The sequence below is a fragment of the Ranitomeya variabilis genome, chromosome 2, assembly GCF_051348905.1.
Source record: "Ranitomeya variabilis isolate aRanVar5 chromosome 2, aRanVar5.hap1, whole genome shotgun sequence".
Classification (NCBI taxonomy): domain Eukaryota; kingdom Metazoa; phylum Chordata; class Amphibia; order Anura; family Dendrobatidae; genus Ranitomeya; species Ranitomeya variabilis.
In genome coordinates, this window is record NC_135233.1 from 788,691,180 (window position 1) to 788,711,481 (window position 20,302).

Here is a 20,302-nt window from a genome sequence, read left to right on the forward strand (position 1 = left end):
GGGTTCACCATTTTAATAACCAGGAAAGGCAAAGTATACAGCTGTGAGTTGATATTGATATTAATAGACTGGGAAGCTCTATGGGTATTATCCTCTTGACAAGGTTATAAACTTCTGCCCCTAGCTGTCCCCTTTCACTCTGCTGGTTAATAAAATGTCGGGGCATTCCACACCATTTTTGTTAGAAAATAAATTTAGTATGTAAAAAAAAAATACATGTAAAGTAAGCTACACAAGTACTGTGCTAATTATACAGTGCCTACAAGTAGTATTCAACCCCCTGCAGATTTAGCAGGTTTACACATTTGGAATTAACTTGGCATTGTGACATTTGGACTGTAGATCAGCCTGGAAGTGTGAAATGCACTGCAGCAAAAAAGAATGTTATTTCTTTGTTTATTTTTTTTTCAAATTGGGAAAAGTTTTTTCAGAGGGTCATTTATTATTCAACCCCTCAACCCACCAGAATTCTGTTTGGTTCCCCTAAAGTATTAAGAAGTAGTTCAGGCACAAAGAACAATGAGCTTCACATGTTTGGATTAATTATCTCTTTTTCCAGCCTTTTCTGACTATTTAAGCATTCCAAGGCCATCAGAGACAAGATCGTGGAGGGTCACAAGGCTGGCAAGGGGTACAAAACCCTTTCCAAGGAGTTGGGCCTACCTGTCTCCACTGTTTGGAGCATCATCCGGAAGTGGAAGGCTTATAAAACTACTGTTAGCCTTCCACGGCCTGGACAGCCTTTGAAAGTTTCCTCCCGTGCCGAGGCCAGGCTTGTCCGAAGAGTCAAGGCTAACCCAAGGACAACAAGGAAGGAGCTCCGGGAAGATTTCATGGCAGTGGGGACATTGGTTTCAGTCAATACCATAAGTAACGTACTCCACCGCAATGGTCTCCGTTCCAGACGAGCCCATAAGGTACCTTTACTTTCAAAGCGTCATGTCAAGGCTCGTCTACAGTTTGCTCATGATCACTTGGAGGACTCTGAGACTGACTGGTTCAAGGTTCTCTGGTCTGATGAGACCATGATCGAGATCTTTGGTGCCAACGACACACGTGACATTTGGAGACTGGATGGCACTGCATACGACCCCAAGAATACCATCCCTACAGTCAAGCATGGTGGTGGCAGCATCATGCTGTGGGGCTGTTTCTCAGCCAAGGGGCCTGGCCATCTGGTCCGCATCCATTGGAAGATGGATAGCACGGCCTACCTGGAGATTTTGGCCAAGAACCTCCGCTCCTCCATCAAGGATCTTAAGATGGGTCGTCATTTCATCTTCCAACAAGACAATGACCCAAAGCACACAGCCAAGAAAACCAAGGCCTGGTTCAAGAGGCAAAAAAAATCAAGGTGTTGCAGTGGCCTAGTCAGTCTCCTGACCTTAACCCAATTGAAAACTTGTGGAAGGAGCTCAAGATTAAAGTCCACATGAGACACCCAAAGAACCTAAAAAAATTGGAGAAGATCTGCATGGAGGAGTGGGCCAAGATAACTCCAGAGACCTGTGCCGGCCTGATCAGGTCTTCTAAAAGACGATTATTAGCTGTAATTGCAAACAAAAGTTATTCCACAAAATATTAACCCTAGGGGTTGAATAATAATTGACCCACACTTTTATATTTAAAATTTATAAAAATTTAACTGAGCAACAAAACTTTTTGGTTTGTAAGATTTATGCATCTGTTAATAAATCCTGCTCTTGTTTGAAGTTTGAAGGCTCTAACTTATTTGCATCTTATTAAACCTGCTAAATCTGCAGGGGGTTGAATACTACTTGTAGGCACTGTACATGTGCCTGACATCTTTTTCTCTCTCTTTTCTATGTGTACACTGCAGATGAATTGCCAGCTTTTCAAGGGACCTGGGGGATCCCACTTTTCCCCCCTGAATATATATATATATATATATATATATATATATATATATATATATATATATATATATATATATATATATATATATATATATATATATATATATATATATATATATATATATTATTCTTGAAGAATATTTCCTTGGAAAACTATATGTCAATGACAGAGCAATTCTCTGTGTAAAAGCTGATGCTTAAAAAAAAAAAAAAAAATTGCAATTGGATCATATTTGCATGTAAATTGGGTGGTAGGTGTTCAAGTCGGATTGTACTGGCATCAAAGTCGCATGACACTTATCCCACTTTTCAGGACCAAAATCTGAACTTTTTTTCCACAGTGGGTGACAGCCCTTAGGGTACCTTCACACTGGTCGATTCTGCTACGATTACGACGCATTTGCGTCATATTCGACATCGCAGTACGAGCTCGTAGCCAGCGGTCACACTCTACGATGTTAACGCTTTTTCTGACGTAGTTGCGATGTGAACGTCACGCATCGCAATCGTACGCTACCCTTCACACCGCCATAGTCCTACGACTCCGAGCGTGACGTATTACCAGCATGGGCGTGCTAAAACGTCACGCCCAATCAGGAGACAAGTATGCGGAAGCCCAACCCACGTAGTCGCATTACGAGCTCGTATGACCGCCGTCACATACTACGATTTCGACCGCCACAGCGGGACATTTACGACGAAAGAAAGTTCTGCTCTTTCTTTCACATCGTACGATGCTGGGCTGCGTCGCAAATCGTAACGCCATGTCACACTTTGCAACCTCGGAACGAGGACGGATAAACGTCACAAATCGAACGCTCGTTCAGACTTTGATTGCACAGTGTGAAGGGGCCCTAAGTCTCATATGGGAAGAGTTTTTACAGATTTCCTTATCAGGAGAGTCATAAGGGCAATGACTGGTAACACCTCTATATACAGCTGATAACACAGGATCCACCAATTACTATAGTGGATGTTACACCTGACAGGGGGCCTTTACAGTGACCTTTGGGCAGAAATATTTTATAGAAAAAAAAAATGATATGGGGATGGAAACATTGCCAAAAATACAATTAACACATAAACCAGATTTAAGCAATAAGTCATTTTCTGAAGACATCTTCCTTTTTAAGCAGATTGGAGGCTAGTCTAAAGTAATATAATGAAGTGCAGCCATTGCACAACGGATGACAAAAAAAATCATGCAAGACAAATGTATTTTGTGATATGGATAATCTTGGAAACCATGGGGTACTTCATTTATCAATAACACGTATGACTAATCCGTGCGTAAAATGCGCGTCAGTGTGGACTTGTACATGTGCATTACATTCCGAATCATAAAACGGCTGTCACATCATTACGCACAGCACAGCGGAGGCTCCACACGTTCACCGCTCTGGTGGCTGCAGCCGTCATGTTCATCATGTCAGTGAAACACACAAGAGCCAAATCACAGAACAGAAAACTCATTCATTTTCCCACTTTTATTGGAAATTGCAGGGACTGTCACCAAGGCAAAGTGTGACATTTCAGTATGTGTCACCCTTAAATCTTAAGAACTTCTGACAGCGTGATTTTATACAGTCCAAGATAACTTGCGCTACCACAGAGCTGCCATCAAAATTAAATGACTAAAAAACGCTGTCAACTTGAATCAGCTAATTGGTCAAGATAGTGAAAACCTGTATCATGAATTTACTGGGTTAAATACAAAAATAGGCAAGTTTATCGAGCAGAAGTCACTTTATGGTTTCCTGCTGTACTTTTAAAAAAAAATCCATATTTGAATCAATACATTTAATACAGTGAAAGTAAAAATGTTGCTGGATTATTTTTTTAGTTTAATCCCTTAGTGATGCAGCCATTTTCACCTTCCTGACCACGCCAAATTTAAATCTGACCAGTGTCACTCCATGCGGTAATAACTCAGTAACACGTCAACGTAACCTAGTGATTTTGAGAACGTTTTGTTTCGTGACACAGTGTACTTTAGGTTAGTGGTAAATTTAGGTCGATATGTTTTGCGATTGTGAAAATATCGGAGTTTTGCAAACATTTTGAAAAATTTGCAATTTTCAAACTTTCAATTTGGATATCCATAAATCAGTTAGTCATACAGCACAAAATTAACATATCAAATATGTCTACTGTACATCTGCATCATTTTCAATCATTTTAATTTTGTTAGGATGTTACAGGGGTTAAAAGTTTAGTAGCAATTTCTCATTGTATCAAGAAATTTATAAAATTTGTTTGTTTAGGGACCTATTAAGATTTAAATGGACTTTGAGGGCCCTATATATTGAAAACTCCCCAAAAGTGATGCCATTTTAAAAGCCTGACCCTCAAAACTGATGTCTTGACATTTTTAAAATTAAAATTTGACTTCTAAAATGTTGCTTTAACCACAATTTTCTCCTTTTTACAAGTGATATATGAAGCTGTGACTCGTGTCATAAGGTGGGGTCACGGTGGGTTCTCCCCAGGTTGTGCATGGAGACGGATGAAGTCCATAGGTGTGCATGGCAGTCACAGATTTCCGGTTCGGGTTTTCCATATGGCTGAAAGCCACAGGTTTATTTGTTAAAAACCCTGCAGTAAAGGGTATGGGTGTGTCAGGTGTCAGGTGCAATATCAGTGTCAGTCTGGTGTGTGATGTTTGTGCAGAGCAGAAGCCTGCAGAGCGCTGGCTGTGTGTGAAGCAGCACAGGCCAGCGGAGCCAGCAGCTATGGCAGCTGAATAGCCTGGCACTCGCAGCGTATCCAGCGATGCAAGTCGTCAATGGTGGCTGGTCTCAGATGTGGACAGTCCTGTGCCCGGAGGTGAACCGGAGGTGGATGTCCTGTGCCCGGAAGAGTCTGATGTGGACAGTCCTGTGCCCGGAGGTGGATTTCCTGCGCCCGAAAAAGGACTGGCATGTGTAACGATTGCAAGCAGGTAGATATGGTGCCCGGCTGCTATCCAGAGGATATCCTGGGCTATGTACGGCTGTGTGAGTAAAGAATCTGTGATACAGCAGAGCATGACACCCACGGGAACTAGTCAGAGGAGGACTGGCGTGTGTACTGTCTGCAACATGTGAAGCTAAGTTTGGAGACTAATATGGCACGCGGTCGCGCCACAGATACTGGACAAGGAGAGGCCTGGCGTGTTTAGGGACTGCTATCTAAAAGCCATATGATGTGTAGTGCTATGAAACGGGCACTGAGACAAGATGCTACTGTGTGTATTGAACTTTGATGACGTGTACTATAAAAGGCTATGCACATTTATGTGTGAAGTAACACATTAAAGAGACTTTTGTGTTTGAACTTTGTGGGTCACTGCTTCTTCACTGCATACGGTGCTACTGCAACATTACAGATAGAACAACAAAATGGACAGCAAAATGTGTTGCCCAGTTTTTTCTGAGCACGCCAATACCTCACATGTGGCGAGAAATATCTGTTTGGACAAATGGCAGGGCTCAGAAGGGAAGGAGCACTATTTGAATCTTGGAACACAAGTTTGGCTGAACGATGTTGCACTTCCAGAGCCCATGAAGTACCTGAACAGCAGAAATCCCCACAAGTGACCATTTTCAAAACTACACCGCATAAAGGATTTTATCCAGGGATATAGAGAGCATTTTGAGCCCATAGATACTAAAAAAACAAAATGTGATAACTTTTTCAATATGGTGACTTAATGTTAACTTTTTTTTCCCCACAGGAGCCTCACGGAATTTTATAACACTGGAACGTGGAAATTTAATATTTTAGTGGTAAAAGTTTAATTTTTTTTTTATTTCCTGAAAATTTGTCAGGTACACGAGTTAGCTTGGTGAAACTGAACCCCACAATTTATTGCACGATTTCTCCCTAACACGGTGATTTCCCACATGTTGTCAGAAACTACCGTTAGGACACACGTCAGGCCTGAGCAAGAAGGAGCACTATTTGGTTTTTTGAGCACAGATTTTGCTAGAATAGATTGCGGGCAACATTTGTGGAGCCCCGAAGGTGCCAGAACAGCAGGAAAACCCCAATACTGACCATATTGTAGAAACTGAACCTCTACGGCTGCAGTGGCTATTTTGTAGCATCCACGCCAGGATTTTTTTCTGAAGAATTGCAAATCGGCCAGTTTAGTGCCCATACATTGTGCCCCCATATATTATAGCACCCCATACATTGTGCCCAGCTTGTGCTTCTGGCAACACGCACTGTGTTCTCAAGTGTGGTCTTCCCACTACTGAATTGCCAAACATGTGGCCGTTTGCTGTGGTTTAGACACAGCGGGGCAGATGTCACTGGATTTTGAGGGGGGTATTGGAGATGTGCCATTTTTCCTGAGTCTTCGTTCTGCCAGTAAAATGGGAACCTCCTATAGTTCCAGTGACAGATGATGAACCCGAGTAGGGGCTGGTTTTGTGAGGGATAAAAGTTGGGGTTTTTACTGGTAAAGTTTTGGAGTACATATTTTTTGATCGCTTTCAGTAAAAGGCTGGATCACAATCTTGTGCTCTACACTGAGCAGCATCGTTGGGGTTTCCATGTAAATGCAACAAAAATAAGATTCAGACGAAACAACTGACAGAACCACACACCATAATGAGGCAGATAGAGACACTTTGGAGTGCATGTGAAGTGTGTTCCGGTGGTGTCCATTTTTTTTTAGGCATGTGCGAAAATATGGTCGTCCACACTTGTGTGCGAAAAAGATGCCTAAAATAAAAAAGTGACACCACCGGAATAGAGAACAAACAGAGTCCAAAGTGACTATGTGCAAGGAGAGTGCAGGATGAATGCGAGCCGAGCCTTGTTCCGATTTTGGGAGGCAGAATGAACAAACAAAAATTAGTAGAAGAATGGTTCTTATTTTTACTCAGTTCACAGTGCGGTATAAGCGATTAGATGGCTTTATTTTTGAGTTGGTGCGATTACAGAGATAGCAGCAAAGCAAAATAAAAAAAGAAATCTGGTATCACACAATAAAATAGCTTTTTTATGTCGAAAAAAGTTTTTGTCGCCATTTTCTGACAGCTGTAACTTTATTTTTTGATCGCTTTTTAAATCAGATTTTTCAAACACAAAATGAACAAAAATTAGCAATTCAGTTATTGTTTTTATTTTTTGCGCGATTCACTGTGTGGTAAAAGTGAGAAGACCGATTAATTCTTTGTCTAAGTACAATTACAGTGCAAATCAGATAAAAAATGTGTCTGCTTTGCTACTTTTACTGGCTAACAACAATATATTAAAAATAAAAAAAAAATAATTGGCTTTTGCATCGTCATATTCTAATACCTGTAACTATTTTTTTGTTGCTGAATGAGCCATAGTATGGCTTGTTTACTGCAGGGCTGTTTGACATTTTCATTTACACCATTTTTTTCTACCGTGAAGAATAAATAACGTCACAGTTTTATATATTGGGCTGTTCAGGATGCAGCAATACCAATGTAAATTTTTTATTTTTTTTTTAATCACAGAGGCTGAGTTTTAGTGGCGAAATCGTTTTTCGTGAGTATTGTACTTTTTTTTTTTTTGCATGTTTTACTTACTTTATTACACATTTTATGTAACTTTTTTTTACTTTTGTGCTTAGTCCCACGTATATAATTTTTTCTCTGATCTTTGGTCTCATGCATTGCAGTACTCGTGTACTGCAGTGGCGGAGAACTGTCAGGGTTAAAAAGGCGCAGTCAGCGAGACACTGCTTACAGCTGGATCTCACAGGCCACCATACCCCTGGGTCATCTAATGACCTCAGGGTACCAAGGCAACGATCAGCACCAGCGATTACGAGACGAGGGGTGTCGATCCAGCTAAAGGGAATCTCGTAACCCACTTTTAACCACTTAGATACAGTGTCACAATTGACAGTGATATTTAATTGGGTAAATCAGCCACAATCTATTTTAAAACCGTCCGGGGCAGATACTACAGGGTGTCAGCCGTCATATACAGCTTTATCCCGCAGCAATTGCGTCCCTGGGGCGGCCCTATTCACTTATTCCTCAGTGTTGTTTCTTAGCGGTCGCCGTTAAAAGGCATATCGGCGGTCGTTAAGGGGTTCACCTGAGGACCCCATCCGAATGGTGCAGCTCCACTGACTCTGGAACCGCTTTTCTTTTTTTTTTCTATGCCACTCCCTTCCAAAATTATGCCTCCTGGCAATAATGATGCAAATATTCCTTTCAGTTAGTTGGAGGAAAAATGTGCACCTTTATTACTGGGGGGCATAATTTAGGAATGGAGGGGAACAGAAGAAAAAGGAAAAACTGTTCCAGAATGTGGAGCAGCAACAATTGGAGGAAGTACTCAGCTTAAATAATAAAAAAAATTAAGTAAAAAAATCTCTTTAAAGGGGAACTTTACCGGTCCCTTCCAAACCACCAGCAGTTGTATGTTCCTGTTTAAATTCCCTGTCCAACAGTGCCTTTATAATGTTGGACACAACAGATCTTTAGAAAAATCTTTAGAAAAAAAAATATATATATTTCTAAAGTCTGGTTATCATATGCAAATGAGGCCTTTGACTAGATGTCAGGGATTAGTTTCCCCAGACTAGTTATCATTCACCTGTGTTTCTCCCTCAGACTTAATATAGGGACTGTTAGACAGGGAATTTAAACAGGAACATACATTTGCTGATGGTCTGGTGGGTATGGGCGGACCTGTCAAGTTCCCTTTAAAGCCAGACGTCTGTGTGACAAATGTCTGCTTAAAGGGGCCACTTTTGCCATACTGTGGCAAGAGAAAGTTTGAGCACACTGGTCAAAATTGCTGTTATTGTGAACAGTTAAGAAAGTTAATCATTACTGTATATACTCGAGTATAAGCCGAGTTTTTCAACACATTTTTTTGTGCGGAAAACGCCCCCCTCAGCCTATACTCGAGTGAGGGTCCAGAACATGGAAGGGGAGCAGCAGCGGTGGAGCAGCAGGTTACAGGAGGCGACTACTGCAGCCAATTCCTATGCCGCCTGCTAAAGAGAAATCAATATTGACTGTGCTGTAAGCGCACAGTGTCAGCTGCAGCTGCTGGCTTCCTGCAGTGGTCTGGCGATCACGTGTGTCCTCTACTTAAGAGAAATGAATATTCCCATCTGAGTGGAGTGAAGTGAATATTCATTTCTCTTAAGTAGCGGGCACACGTGACCGCCCAGAGGCTGCAGATGACACTGTGCGCGCTACTTAATAGCAATGAATACTCACTGCCCTCCACACACATAGTTCCGGCATGGGGAGCGGTGAGTATTCTGGCAGCTGTGCTCTGCTTTTATGCAGCGCATGATGTCCCTGCCATGCACTGCTTTCAAGCAAAAAGCAGCTCCTGGCACAGGAACAAGATGCTGCGAGGGAGCGCAGGGAAAGTATGTTTTGGGTTTTTTTATGTTTTTTGATGGGGGCCATGCATACCAGGATGGGGATGAGGAGCCATGCATACCAGGATGGGGATGAAGAGCCATGCATACCAGGATGGGGATGAAGAGCCATGCATACCAGGATGGGGATCAGGAGCCATGCATACCAGGTTAGGGATGAGGAGCCATGCATACCAGGATGAGGATGAGGAGCCATGCATACCAGGATAGGGATGAAGAGCCATGCATACCAGGATAGAGATGAGGAGCCATGCATACCAGGATAGAGATGAAGAGCCATGCATACCAGGATAGAGATTAGGAGCCATGCATACCAGGATAGAGATGAGGAGCCATGCATACCAGGATAGGGATGAGGAGCCATGCATACCAGGATGAGGATGAGGAGGCATGCATACCAGGATAGGGATGAGGAGGCATGCATACCAGGATAGGGATGAGGAGCCATGCATACCAGGATGAGGATGAGGAGGCATGCATACCAGGATAGGGATGAGGAGCCATGCGTACCAGGACAGGGATGAGGTTACAATGCACACCAGGATAGGGATGAGGGGACAATGCATATCCAGCTTATACTCGAGTCAATGAGTTTTCACAGTTTTTGTGGTAAAATTAAGTGCTTTGGCTTATACTCGAGTATATACGGTAAGTTATCTCCAAATGGGCTAAAGTTAAAGATGACACATACATTTGCTTTGTATTTTAGGCAATATATATTAGTGATTTTTTACATTTGAAAAATTACAAAAAAGAAGTGGGTTTATCCAAAAGTTTGGGTACCCTTGGAGAGGTGTATGGCTTGTTCACTATTGTTATAAAAACCCAGCTTCCACTAACCTTGTGCCTAAAAACAGCAACCATGGGTTCTTTTAAGCAGCTGCCTAGCACTCTGAAAATGGTGGAGGCCCACAAAGTGGGAGAAGGCAATAAGAAGATAGCAAAGCGCTTTTGAATTACCCTTTACTCAGTTCTAAATGTAATTAAGAAAAGGCAGTTAAGAAAAACAGTGGAGGTCAAGATAAGGTCTAGAAGACGAAGCAAAATTTCAATGAAAGCTGCTCGTACGATTGCTAGAGAGGCAAATGAGAACCCCCTGCTTGGCTACAAAAGACCCTCAGAAAGATTTAGCAGACTCTGGAGTTGTGGTACATAATTCTACTGTTCAGACACCTGCACAAATATGGTCTTCATGGAAGAGTCAACAGAAGAAAACATCGCCTGCATCCTCACCATAAAATTCAGAGTCAGAAGTACACAAAAGACCATCCAAACAAGCCTACAGGCCCCGTCACACACAGCGACGCTGCAGCGATACAGACAACGATGCTGATCGCTGCAGCGTCGCTGTTTAGTCGCTGTGTGGTCGCTGGGGAGCTGTCACACAGACCGCTCTCCAGCGACCAACGATGCCGAGGTCCCAGGTAACCAGGGTAAACATCGGGTTACTAAGTGCAGGGCCGCGCTTAGTAACCCAATGTTTACCCTGGTTACCAGCGTAAAAGTATAAAAAAAACAAACACTACATACTTACCTTCCGCTGTCTGTCCCCCGGCGTTCTGCTTCTCTCCACTGTGTAAGCACAGCGGCCGGAAAGCAGAGCGGTGACGTCACCGCTGTGCTGTGTTTTCCGGCTGGCCGGCGCTCACAGTGCAGAGAAGCACAGCACCGGGGGACAGACACCGGAATGTGAGTATGTAGTGTTTGTTTTTTTTTACTTTTACGCTGGTAACCAGGGTAAACATCGGGTTACTAAGCGCAGCCCTGCGCTTAGTAACCCGATGTTTACCCTGGTTACCAGTGAAGACATCGCTGAATCCGTGTCACACACACCGATTCAGCGATGTCAGCGGGACCTCAACGACCAAAAAAAGGTCCAGGCCATTCCGACACGACCAGCGATCTCGCAGCAGGGTCCTGGTCGCTGGTACGTGTCACACATAGCGAGATCGCTACTGAGGTCGCTGTTGCGTCACAAAACTTGTGACTCAGCAGCGATCTCGCTAGCGATCTCGCTATGTGAGACGGGGCCTTAATGCATTTTGGAAACAAGTCCTGTGAACCGATGAGATTAAATAGAACTCTTTGGCCACAATGATCAATGGTATGTGTGGAGAAAAAAGGGCACAGAATTTCAGGAAAAGAACATCTCGCCAACCATTAAGCATGGGGGTGGATCAATCATGCTTTGGGGTTGCGCTGCAGCCAATGGCACTTTGATCATTTTACAGGTAGAGGGATGAATGGATTCAATGAAACTTCAACAAATTCTTGATGCAAACATAACACAATCTGTAAAAGCAGAAGTTAATAGAAGATGGCTTCTACAAATGGATAATGATCTTTAAACATGCATCAAAATCCACAATAAACCTCAAAAGTCGCAAGCTGAAGGTTTTACAATAGCCCTCACAGTCCCCTGATCTCAACATCATTGAAAATCTGTGGCTAGATCTCAAAACAGCAGTGCATGCAAGACGACCCAGGAATCTCACAGACCTGGAAGAATGGATGAAAATCCATCAAACAAGAACTGACAGACTCTTGGCTGGCTACAAAAAGCATGTATAAGCTGTGATACTTTCAAAAAGGGGGTGCTACTAGGTACTAACCATGCAGGGTGATAAAAAATTTGTATAGGCCCATTTTTCCAATTATAATTTATTATAAATAATTTATAAATTATTTATTTAAATAATAAATAATTTATTTAATTTAAAATACAGTAAATGTGTCATCTTTAACTTTAGGCCTTTTAGAGATCACTTCATCTTCAACTTGCTAGGTACCGTCACACTCAGCAACTTTGCAAAGAGAACGACAACAATCCGTGACGTTGCAGCGTCCTGGATAGCGATCTCGTTGTGTTTGACACGCAGCAGCGATCTGGATCCCACTGTGCCATCGCTGGTCGGAGCTAGAAGTCCAGAACTTTATTTCGTCGCCAGGTCGGTGTGTATCGTGATGTTTGACATCAAATGCAACGACGCCAGCAACGAGCATAGGGGGCGTCGCAGCGTCTCCTTCTAGCCAGTTGGTACACTCCGGCTGTTTGACATGGAGCTACCAACCAGCGAAAACGAGAAGTGAGTCACCGTTACGTCACTGGATCGCTCCTGCATCGTTCTGGAGTTGCTGTGTTTGACGTCTCTACAGCAACCTAAACAGCGACGCTCCAGCGATCTAGTTTAGGTCGGCTCGTTGTCTATATCGCCGCAGCGTCGCTGAGTGTGACGGTACCTTAACTGTTCACAATAACAGTGATTTTGACCAAGGGTGCCCAAACTTACATGCCACATGTGTTTAACCTACAGTATGTTAATCTATTGTATAATTACATCATCACATTATGGGTTTGAGTTCTGTTGTTTCCTATTCACATGCACAGATGTGAAATGAATAGAGACTAAAGGTACCTTCACATGAAGCGACGCTGCAGCGATAGCGACAACGATGCCGATCGCTGCAGCGTCGCTGTTTGATCGCTGGGGAGCTGTCACACAGACCGCTCTCCAGCGACCAACGATGCCGAGGTCCCCGGGTAACCAGGGTAAACATCGGGTTGCTAAGCGCAGGGCCGCGCTTAGTAACCCGATGTTTACCCTGGTTACCAGCGTAAAAGTAAAAAAAAACAAACAGTACATACTCACCTGCGCGTCCCCCAGCGTCTGCTTCCTGACACTGACTGAGCTCCGGCCCTAACAGCACAGCGGTGACGTCACCGCTGTGCTTTCACTTTCGGGCCGGCGCTCAGTCAGTGTGGGAAGCAGACGCCGGGGGACGCGAAGGTGAGTATGTACTGTTTGTTTTTTTTACTTTTACGCTGGTAACCAGGGTAAACATCGGGTTACTAAGCGTGGCCCTGCGCTTGGTAACCCGATGTTTACCCTGGTTACCAGTGTAAAACATCGCTGGTATCGTTGCTTTTGCTTTCAAACACAACGATACACGGCGATCGGACGACCAAATAAAGTTCTGGACTTTATTCAGCGACCAGCGACATCACAGCAGGATCCTGATCGCTGCTGCGTGTCAAACTAAACGATCTCGCTAGCGAGGACGCTGCAACGTCACGGATCGCTAGCGATATCGTTACAAAGTCGTTTCGTGTGAAGGTACCTTAAAACTCTTATCTGCCTATGTAATGGGCCCTATTGTTTTCTAGTCTACAAAAATGGGAAGATCAAAAGGTGCCAACAATAAAGTAGCTATTATGGCTCCAAATAGGAGGGATGGGAGGGGTTCAGTCTTGATAAGGATCTCAATCCTTAGGGTGAAAGTAAACTGAAATGCTTCACTGGCCCTGTCCAGTCTCCTCATGACATCTCTGCAGAAGTGTTACCCATGTACTATATTCTCTTTGAGCCTTGTGGGAGTCACTATTAACTATTTGTATAAACGTGCCATCAGTATCAGTAGTACCCAGGAATTGAATGTACATGCAAGGGAAGAAAACTGCTCAAAAATCTGCTAGGCTGCTTAACATCTACTCCAATGAACCTCCAAGCAGGTCATCAGTGATGGAAATTAAGGACTCCTCTTTTACAATCAGATTTTAGTAACAAAGCAGAAAATCATGAGCTTCCTTGGGTGTTATCCATATGCCAAGATAAGCAAGCTCCATTATCTGGGGCTTCATACCTTAGGCTAGGTTCACATTGCGTTAATGGGTATCCGCTAGCGGACTCAGTTACATGGCGAAATTGTCGCAATTAACGCCATGTAACGGGTCCGTTAGTGCACCCATTGACAGCAATGTGCTAACGGGTTGCCAACGCATCGCTAGCGCATGCCATTTTCGGCACGCGCTAGCGATGTGCCGTTATTTTCTGACGGACCTCGGACGCTGCTTGCAGCGTCTGAGGTGCGCCCGAGGTCCGTTCCTCTGCGTTAGCGGGATCGGCAAACGTGATCCCTATAGATACATTGCGTTAGCGCAATCCGCTAGCGCTATGCGCTTAATGGATTGCCCTAACGCAATGTGAACATAGCCTTAGGCTACTTTCACACATCAGGTTTTTTGTTTCAGGCACAATCCGGCAATTTTTGGAAAAAACAGATTTTTTTTTTTTTTTTTTTTTTTTTTTTTAACGCCGGATCCGTTTTTTCCCATAGAGTTGTATTAGCGCCAGATTGGGCCAGACGTTTCATCCCTCTTTTCCGGATCCGTCCAAATAGTCGTTTCCGGCAGACGGAGAAAACGTCCACTGCAACGTTTTTTTGTCCAGCGGAAAAAAACGCACAGTGATGGAATCGGCGAAAAACACATGAAACGGACGTGTGAAACAATGAATACGGCGCCCGGATCCGGTTTTCAAAGCATTTTCCAGACAGATCATGCAGATATTTTCTCTCTCTCAACCCAGCCACCCCCCCCCCCCCCACCCCACCCGGAACCAGGAAGTCAAAAAAATCATGCGCATCAAAGAAGACCGGATCCAGCTGAAAAAACGGATCCGGCGCGTCAGTTTTTCACAATTTACGTTGGATCCGTTTTTTAAAAAATTAGCCGGATTTAGCCTGAAAACAAAACTGATGTGTGAACCTAGCATTAGTTGAGAAATTTTGGCAAGAGATGGCTACTTGTTAATAAGAGATCAAAGATCCTATTTTGGATGTGTACATGCAATTCACATAGCATATTAAGCAAATAATGCAAAACAGTGGCAATAATTCCCTATTCACGTTAGGATTTCGGCATGGATTACACACGGAAATCCTCATCAAATCAACCAACAATCGGTATGCAATGTATTACTCATTTACCCATACAGACCGAGCTTACAATGAGCACAGAACAATCACTAATAGATCTGTGCATATAGGCACAATCTGTCTCCTCCATATATCTTCGAAATAGTCTCCTGTACGTTTTAACAAGCTCTCACAACCTTATCTCCTCCACACTTATGGTGCTCAGCCATTCACCTCCAAGGCCTCACCCCAGCATCCCCCATTCTCTGGAATTCTGTGCCCCAAAACGTCCAATTATCCGCCAGTATCGGAACTTTCAGACAGAACTTGAAAACACATCTCTAGAAAGAAAGCTTACAGCCTGCACTGACCCTGCTGCCACCTCACCACAGCCTACACTGACCCCGCTGCCACCTCCCCACAGCCTGCACTGACCCCGCTGCCACCTCCCCACAGCCTGCACTGACCCCGCTGCCACCTCCCCACAGCCTGCACTGACCCCGCTGCCACCTCACCACAGCCTGCACTGACCCCGCTGCCACCTCACCACAGCCTGCACTGACCCCGCTGCCACCTCACCACAGCCTGCACTGATCCCGCTGCCACCCCACCACAGCCTGCACTAACCCCGCTGCCACCTCACCAAAGCCTGCACTCACCCCGCTGCCACCTCACCAGAGCCTGCACTGATTCCGCTGCCACCTCACCAGAGCCTGCACTGTTCCCGCTGCCACCTCACCACAGCCTGCACTAACCCCGCTGCCACCCCACCACAGCCTGCACTGACCCTGCTGCCACCCCACCACAGCCTGCACTGACTCCGCTGCCACCTCACAATCTGCACTGACCCCGCTGCCACCTCACCACAGCCTCCACTGACCCCGCTGCCACCTCACCACAGCCTGCAGTGACCCCGCTGCCACCTCAACACAGCCTGCACTGACCTCGCTGCCACCGGAGCTGCCGCAACCCTCCCCCTAATCTAGCCTTCTTTCCCATTATCTTGTAGACTAAAGGTACCGTCACATTAAGCGATGCTGCAGCGATATAGACAACGATGCCGATCGCTGCAGCGTCGCTGTTTCGTCGTTGTGTGGTCGCTGGAGAGCTGTCACACAGACAGCTCTCCAGCGACCAACGATGCCGAAGTCCCCGGGTAACCAGGGTAAACATCGGGTTACTAAGCGCAGGGCCGCGCTTAGTAACCCGATGTTTACCCTGGTTACCAGTGTAAATGTAAAAAAAAAAAAAAAACACTACATACTTACATTCCGGTGTCTGTCGCGTTCCCCGGCGTCCGCTTCCCTGCAATGTTCAAGCGCCGGCCGTAAAGCAGAGCGGTGACGTCACCGCTGTGCTCTGCTTTACGGCCGGCCAGCGCTGACACAGTGCAGGGAAGCGGACGCCGGGGGCGCGACAGACACCGGAATGTAAGTATGTAGTGTTTGGTTTTTTTACATTTACAATGGTAACCAGGGTAAACATTGGGTTACTAAGCGCGGCCCTGCGCTTAGTAACCCGATGTTTACCCTGGTTACCAGTGAAGACATCGCTGAATCAGCGTCACACACGCCGACTCAGCGATGTCAGCGGGTGATCCAGCGACGAAATAAGGTGCTGGCCTCCTAGCTCCGACCAACGATGTCACAGAAGGATCCTGATCGCTGCTGCGTGTCAAACACAACGATATCGCTATCCAGGACGCTGCAACGTCACGGATCGCTATCGTTTTTAAGTTGTTCAGTGAGAAGGTACCTTAAGATGTGGGCACCTCTTAACGAATCCGACTCCAACACGCCTCCTGATCAAGACCGGTGTGGTTCACATGACGGACCAATGTAATTGTACCTTTAGTGAAAGGTTTTTCTAACGGATTCTCATGTCCAGTAATCATCCATTAGAACAGATCCAGCAGCGATCAGTTGACAAATAAAGTTTGCTGTCTGTTGCGCTCCAAATCAAAAGAATCAGGTTTGTTTTTTTCTTAATGGAAGTGGAAAATAAAAATTGTATCTATACTACAGGACGTGTACTTTCAAGTAATCATCTATTAGGAACTTATCCAGTAAGACAAAAACTGATTCTTTTCAAAATCGGAAAAAAAAAAAAAATGGATGGTTATTTTATGGATCCATTTGTCATAGACTTCAATGGTAAAAATAAAAACTTGTGTGTGAGCCCTATACACTTATTAAATTATCTAAAACTGAACACGAGAAGCCAAATGAGCATAACCAATTGTGACAAACGTAATTCATTGTGCTGGGGGGATGTATTGCCATAACCCAGATGGTACTATCAGCTCACTTAGGCCAACTAGATTTTATAAATTCATTTATTTGGCAACTTCTTTCTTCATTTGTTTTACACCAGAGGATGCCTGTAAATGTTTCCGTTATTTTTGCTTTCCAATGTGTTGTTAAAAGCGTCAAACAAAAAAGGGATAAATCTAAAAGTTTAGTAGAACTGTATCCTTTGGCACATAAATGGCATTTTGTTAAGGCATGCAATTATCATTAACAGATCTGTTTGCTTTTCAGGAAATAATTCCCTTAAAGTTCTATACATTTTATTTTTCTTTAAATATAAAACATTAGATGTTAAAAGTATCAAGTGACAGTTTACATCATACAAGCAGCTCAGTACAAATCCTGGACACATTTATTTCCATTTCCTCTGCTGTATACCTGCAGTCGGATCCTTTGATAGGGAATTATCTAACGCACTTTGTACGGCCTGGAAAAGGTTCATTTTCTGAGTTGGTCCTGCAAAAAAGATTGAAATATTAAACACTAATAACATTTAAATTGTAAAAAAAAAAAAAAAAAAAAAAGGAAAACTGTTTGAATGCAAATTATGCCAAAAATTGCGTGGATCAAATTCTTAACGGGGTTGTCGACGCAGAATACGCTATCCATGTGCCGCACCTATCTCTAAAGGGAATCCCCTGATCTCCTGTTCAAGTCGGCATCCCACCACAAAGGGATGGAGAGGTGGCAGTGCATGAGCCGAGTCTCTCCCACTTTTGCTATGGGAGTTCTGAAAATAGACAAAACTAGTTGCTTAGCCGCATTCTGAACTCCAAAAGTAATGAAGGGAGAGCCGATGCAGCAGTCACCATCTCTACCTGGCCAAAATGGGGAAAAAGGATACCCCCGTTCTGGAGACAGATGTGGGACAGAGATTTAAGGCATTTTCTATTAGGATTATTTTTATTACTATGCTCCAAATGACCTTATAGACATTGTATCAAAGCCAGGTAGGACAGTGTTAACTCCTTCACCAACTTGGAATTTTTACATTTTCGTTTTTTCCTCCCCTATTTCCCAAAGCCATAACTTTTTTATTTTTCCATCAATATAGCCATATGAGGACTTGTTGTACTTTTGAATTACCCCATTGATGTGACCATATAGTGTACTGGAAAACTGGGGGAAAAAAATCCAAATGCGATGAAATTGCCTGTTATTGCATTTTATTGCCACATTGCAGTGACAAAAGAAAAACAAAAACATAAGTCTTGTGTTTTGATTTTTTTTTTTTCTTCTCGTTAAGCCGTTTACCGAACGGATGAATTCTTTTTTTATTTTGATAGATCGGGCGTTTCTGAACGCAGAGATACCAAATATGTGTATTTTGTTTGTTTTATTTTGAATGAGGCAAAAGAGAGGCGATTTGAGCTTACATACTTTTTTTTTTTTTTTTTTTTAACTTGCTTCAATAGTGTCATGAGGAAACTTGAAGCTGCAATCATCTGATCACTTGTGCTCAAGCCCTGCTATGTGCAGCAGAAATGCTCATCTGCTGTGAGCTGAGAGACAACCACTGGGCGGCACTCATAGCAGTTCAGCAATGACAACCACAGGGTTCTCCTGCAGACACTGGGATGTCATGCCAAACCACTGGCAACTGCGGTCATGTGTCAGCAGTGCCTATGGGAGAAGCTAATGATGTGCATCTGGCTTGCGCAAGTTAAATTGACAGCGTCATTTAACATGTTAACAGCAGCGGGTGGATCGCAATTCCACCCACAGCAGTTAGAGGCATATGACAGCTGATCAGAACAGCTGTCATGTGCCGAAAAAGGTGAGAGCTCAGTGCTGGAGCCCTCAGCAAAGAGAGGGAGGCAACCTATGATGTACCTATACGTCATAGGTCGTAAACGAGGTAAAATCCCAACTCTGCAGGGTTTGACTAGAGGCACCTGCATAGCTTTTACTAGCAGCAGGAAGTAGGTTCACATGGTATGCAGTCTTGGGGTCATATTTGACACAGAACTTTCCTGTATTCCCTATATCCAATCACTCACTCTTTATGTTACCAGCATCTCAAAAGCATCTCCAAAATTCAACCTTTTCTCACGTTTGAAAATGCAAAAACTTTCTGTAGCTCTTATGCATCCTCATCTAGACTACTGCAACCAGCTCTCTACTGATCAGTCTCTCTCTAACCAAACTTTCTGCTATCCAATCCATCCTGACTGCAACAGCCAGGGTCATGCTTTTCTCCAGCCACTTCACCGATAACTCCACCTTGTGCCAGTCTGGTTGCCCATTTGCTACAGAATACTATATAAACTCATACCTGTCACCCACAACATTTTCCACAGCTCTGCACCACCCTATATCTCCTCCCTAATCTGTCTATCACCTTACCCATGCTCTCCGCTACATAACTGATCTGAAACTAACATCCTCCATAATCCGAACCTCCCAATTCAGCCTCCAAGATTTCTCTCATGCTGCACCAGTTATTTGGAATGCACTACACCGGACAATCCAACTAATACCTAGCCCCACGTTTTTGAGCGAGCTTTAAAAACACATCTCTTTAGGCAAGCCTATCACCTAAATTCACCTGTTCCCACATTTCACATTTTACTCAAAACCAGATCCCTCCTATTCATCTGTGTCCACTTCCTCCTTGCACCCAATAGCATTTGGTAACCAGATACTCGCTGATGATGCAATGTTATTTGAAATTGAAATGCCCTAGTTATTATAATGTTTGCTGGACCATACATGACAAGCATGTTCTACCTATTGTGTCCCCGCTTATAGAGTGTAAACTTTTGAGCAGCGCCCTCACTCCTCCTGTAAGTGTTAAATTGTGTGTCATTTTGTAATGTACGGGATTTATTGTCTGTACATGTCCACGCTTAATTGAAGTGCTGAGGAATATGTTGATGCTACATAAAAAAAAATTCTTATTTGGATAACTCCTTCATAAATGCTGTAGACCACTGCGTGAAGTATAAATAAAAAAATTTAATTAAAAACCACACACACACACACACACACACACACACACACACACACACACACACACACACACACCTTCTAATGCCTTTCTGGGA

At 43.8% G+C, this 20,302-nt stretch overlaps 1 protein-coding gene across 1 annotated transcript in view; it reads right to left on the bottom strand.

Annotated features, from left to right (window-relative positions):
• Positions 1-20,302, bottom strand: part of BCKDHB (branched chain keto acid dehydrogenase E1 subunit beta) — a 301,882-nt gene that overhangs the window by 272,661 nt on the left and 8,919 nt on the right. Inside the window, exon 2 of the mRNA XM_077289825.1 lies at positions 17,634-17,711. Coding sequence (XP_077145940.1) covers positions 17,634-17,711 — 78 coding nt within the window. The remainder of the gene's footprint in view (positions 1-17,633; positions 17,712-20,302) is intronic.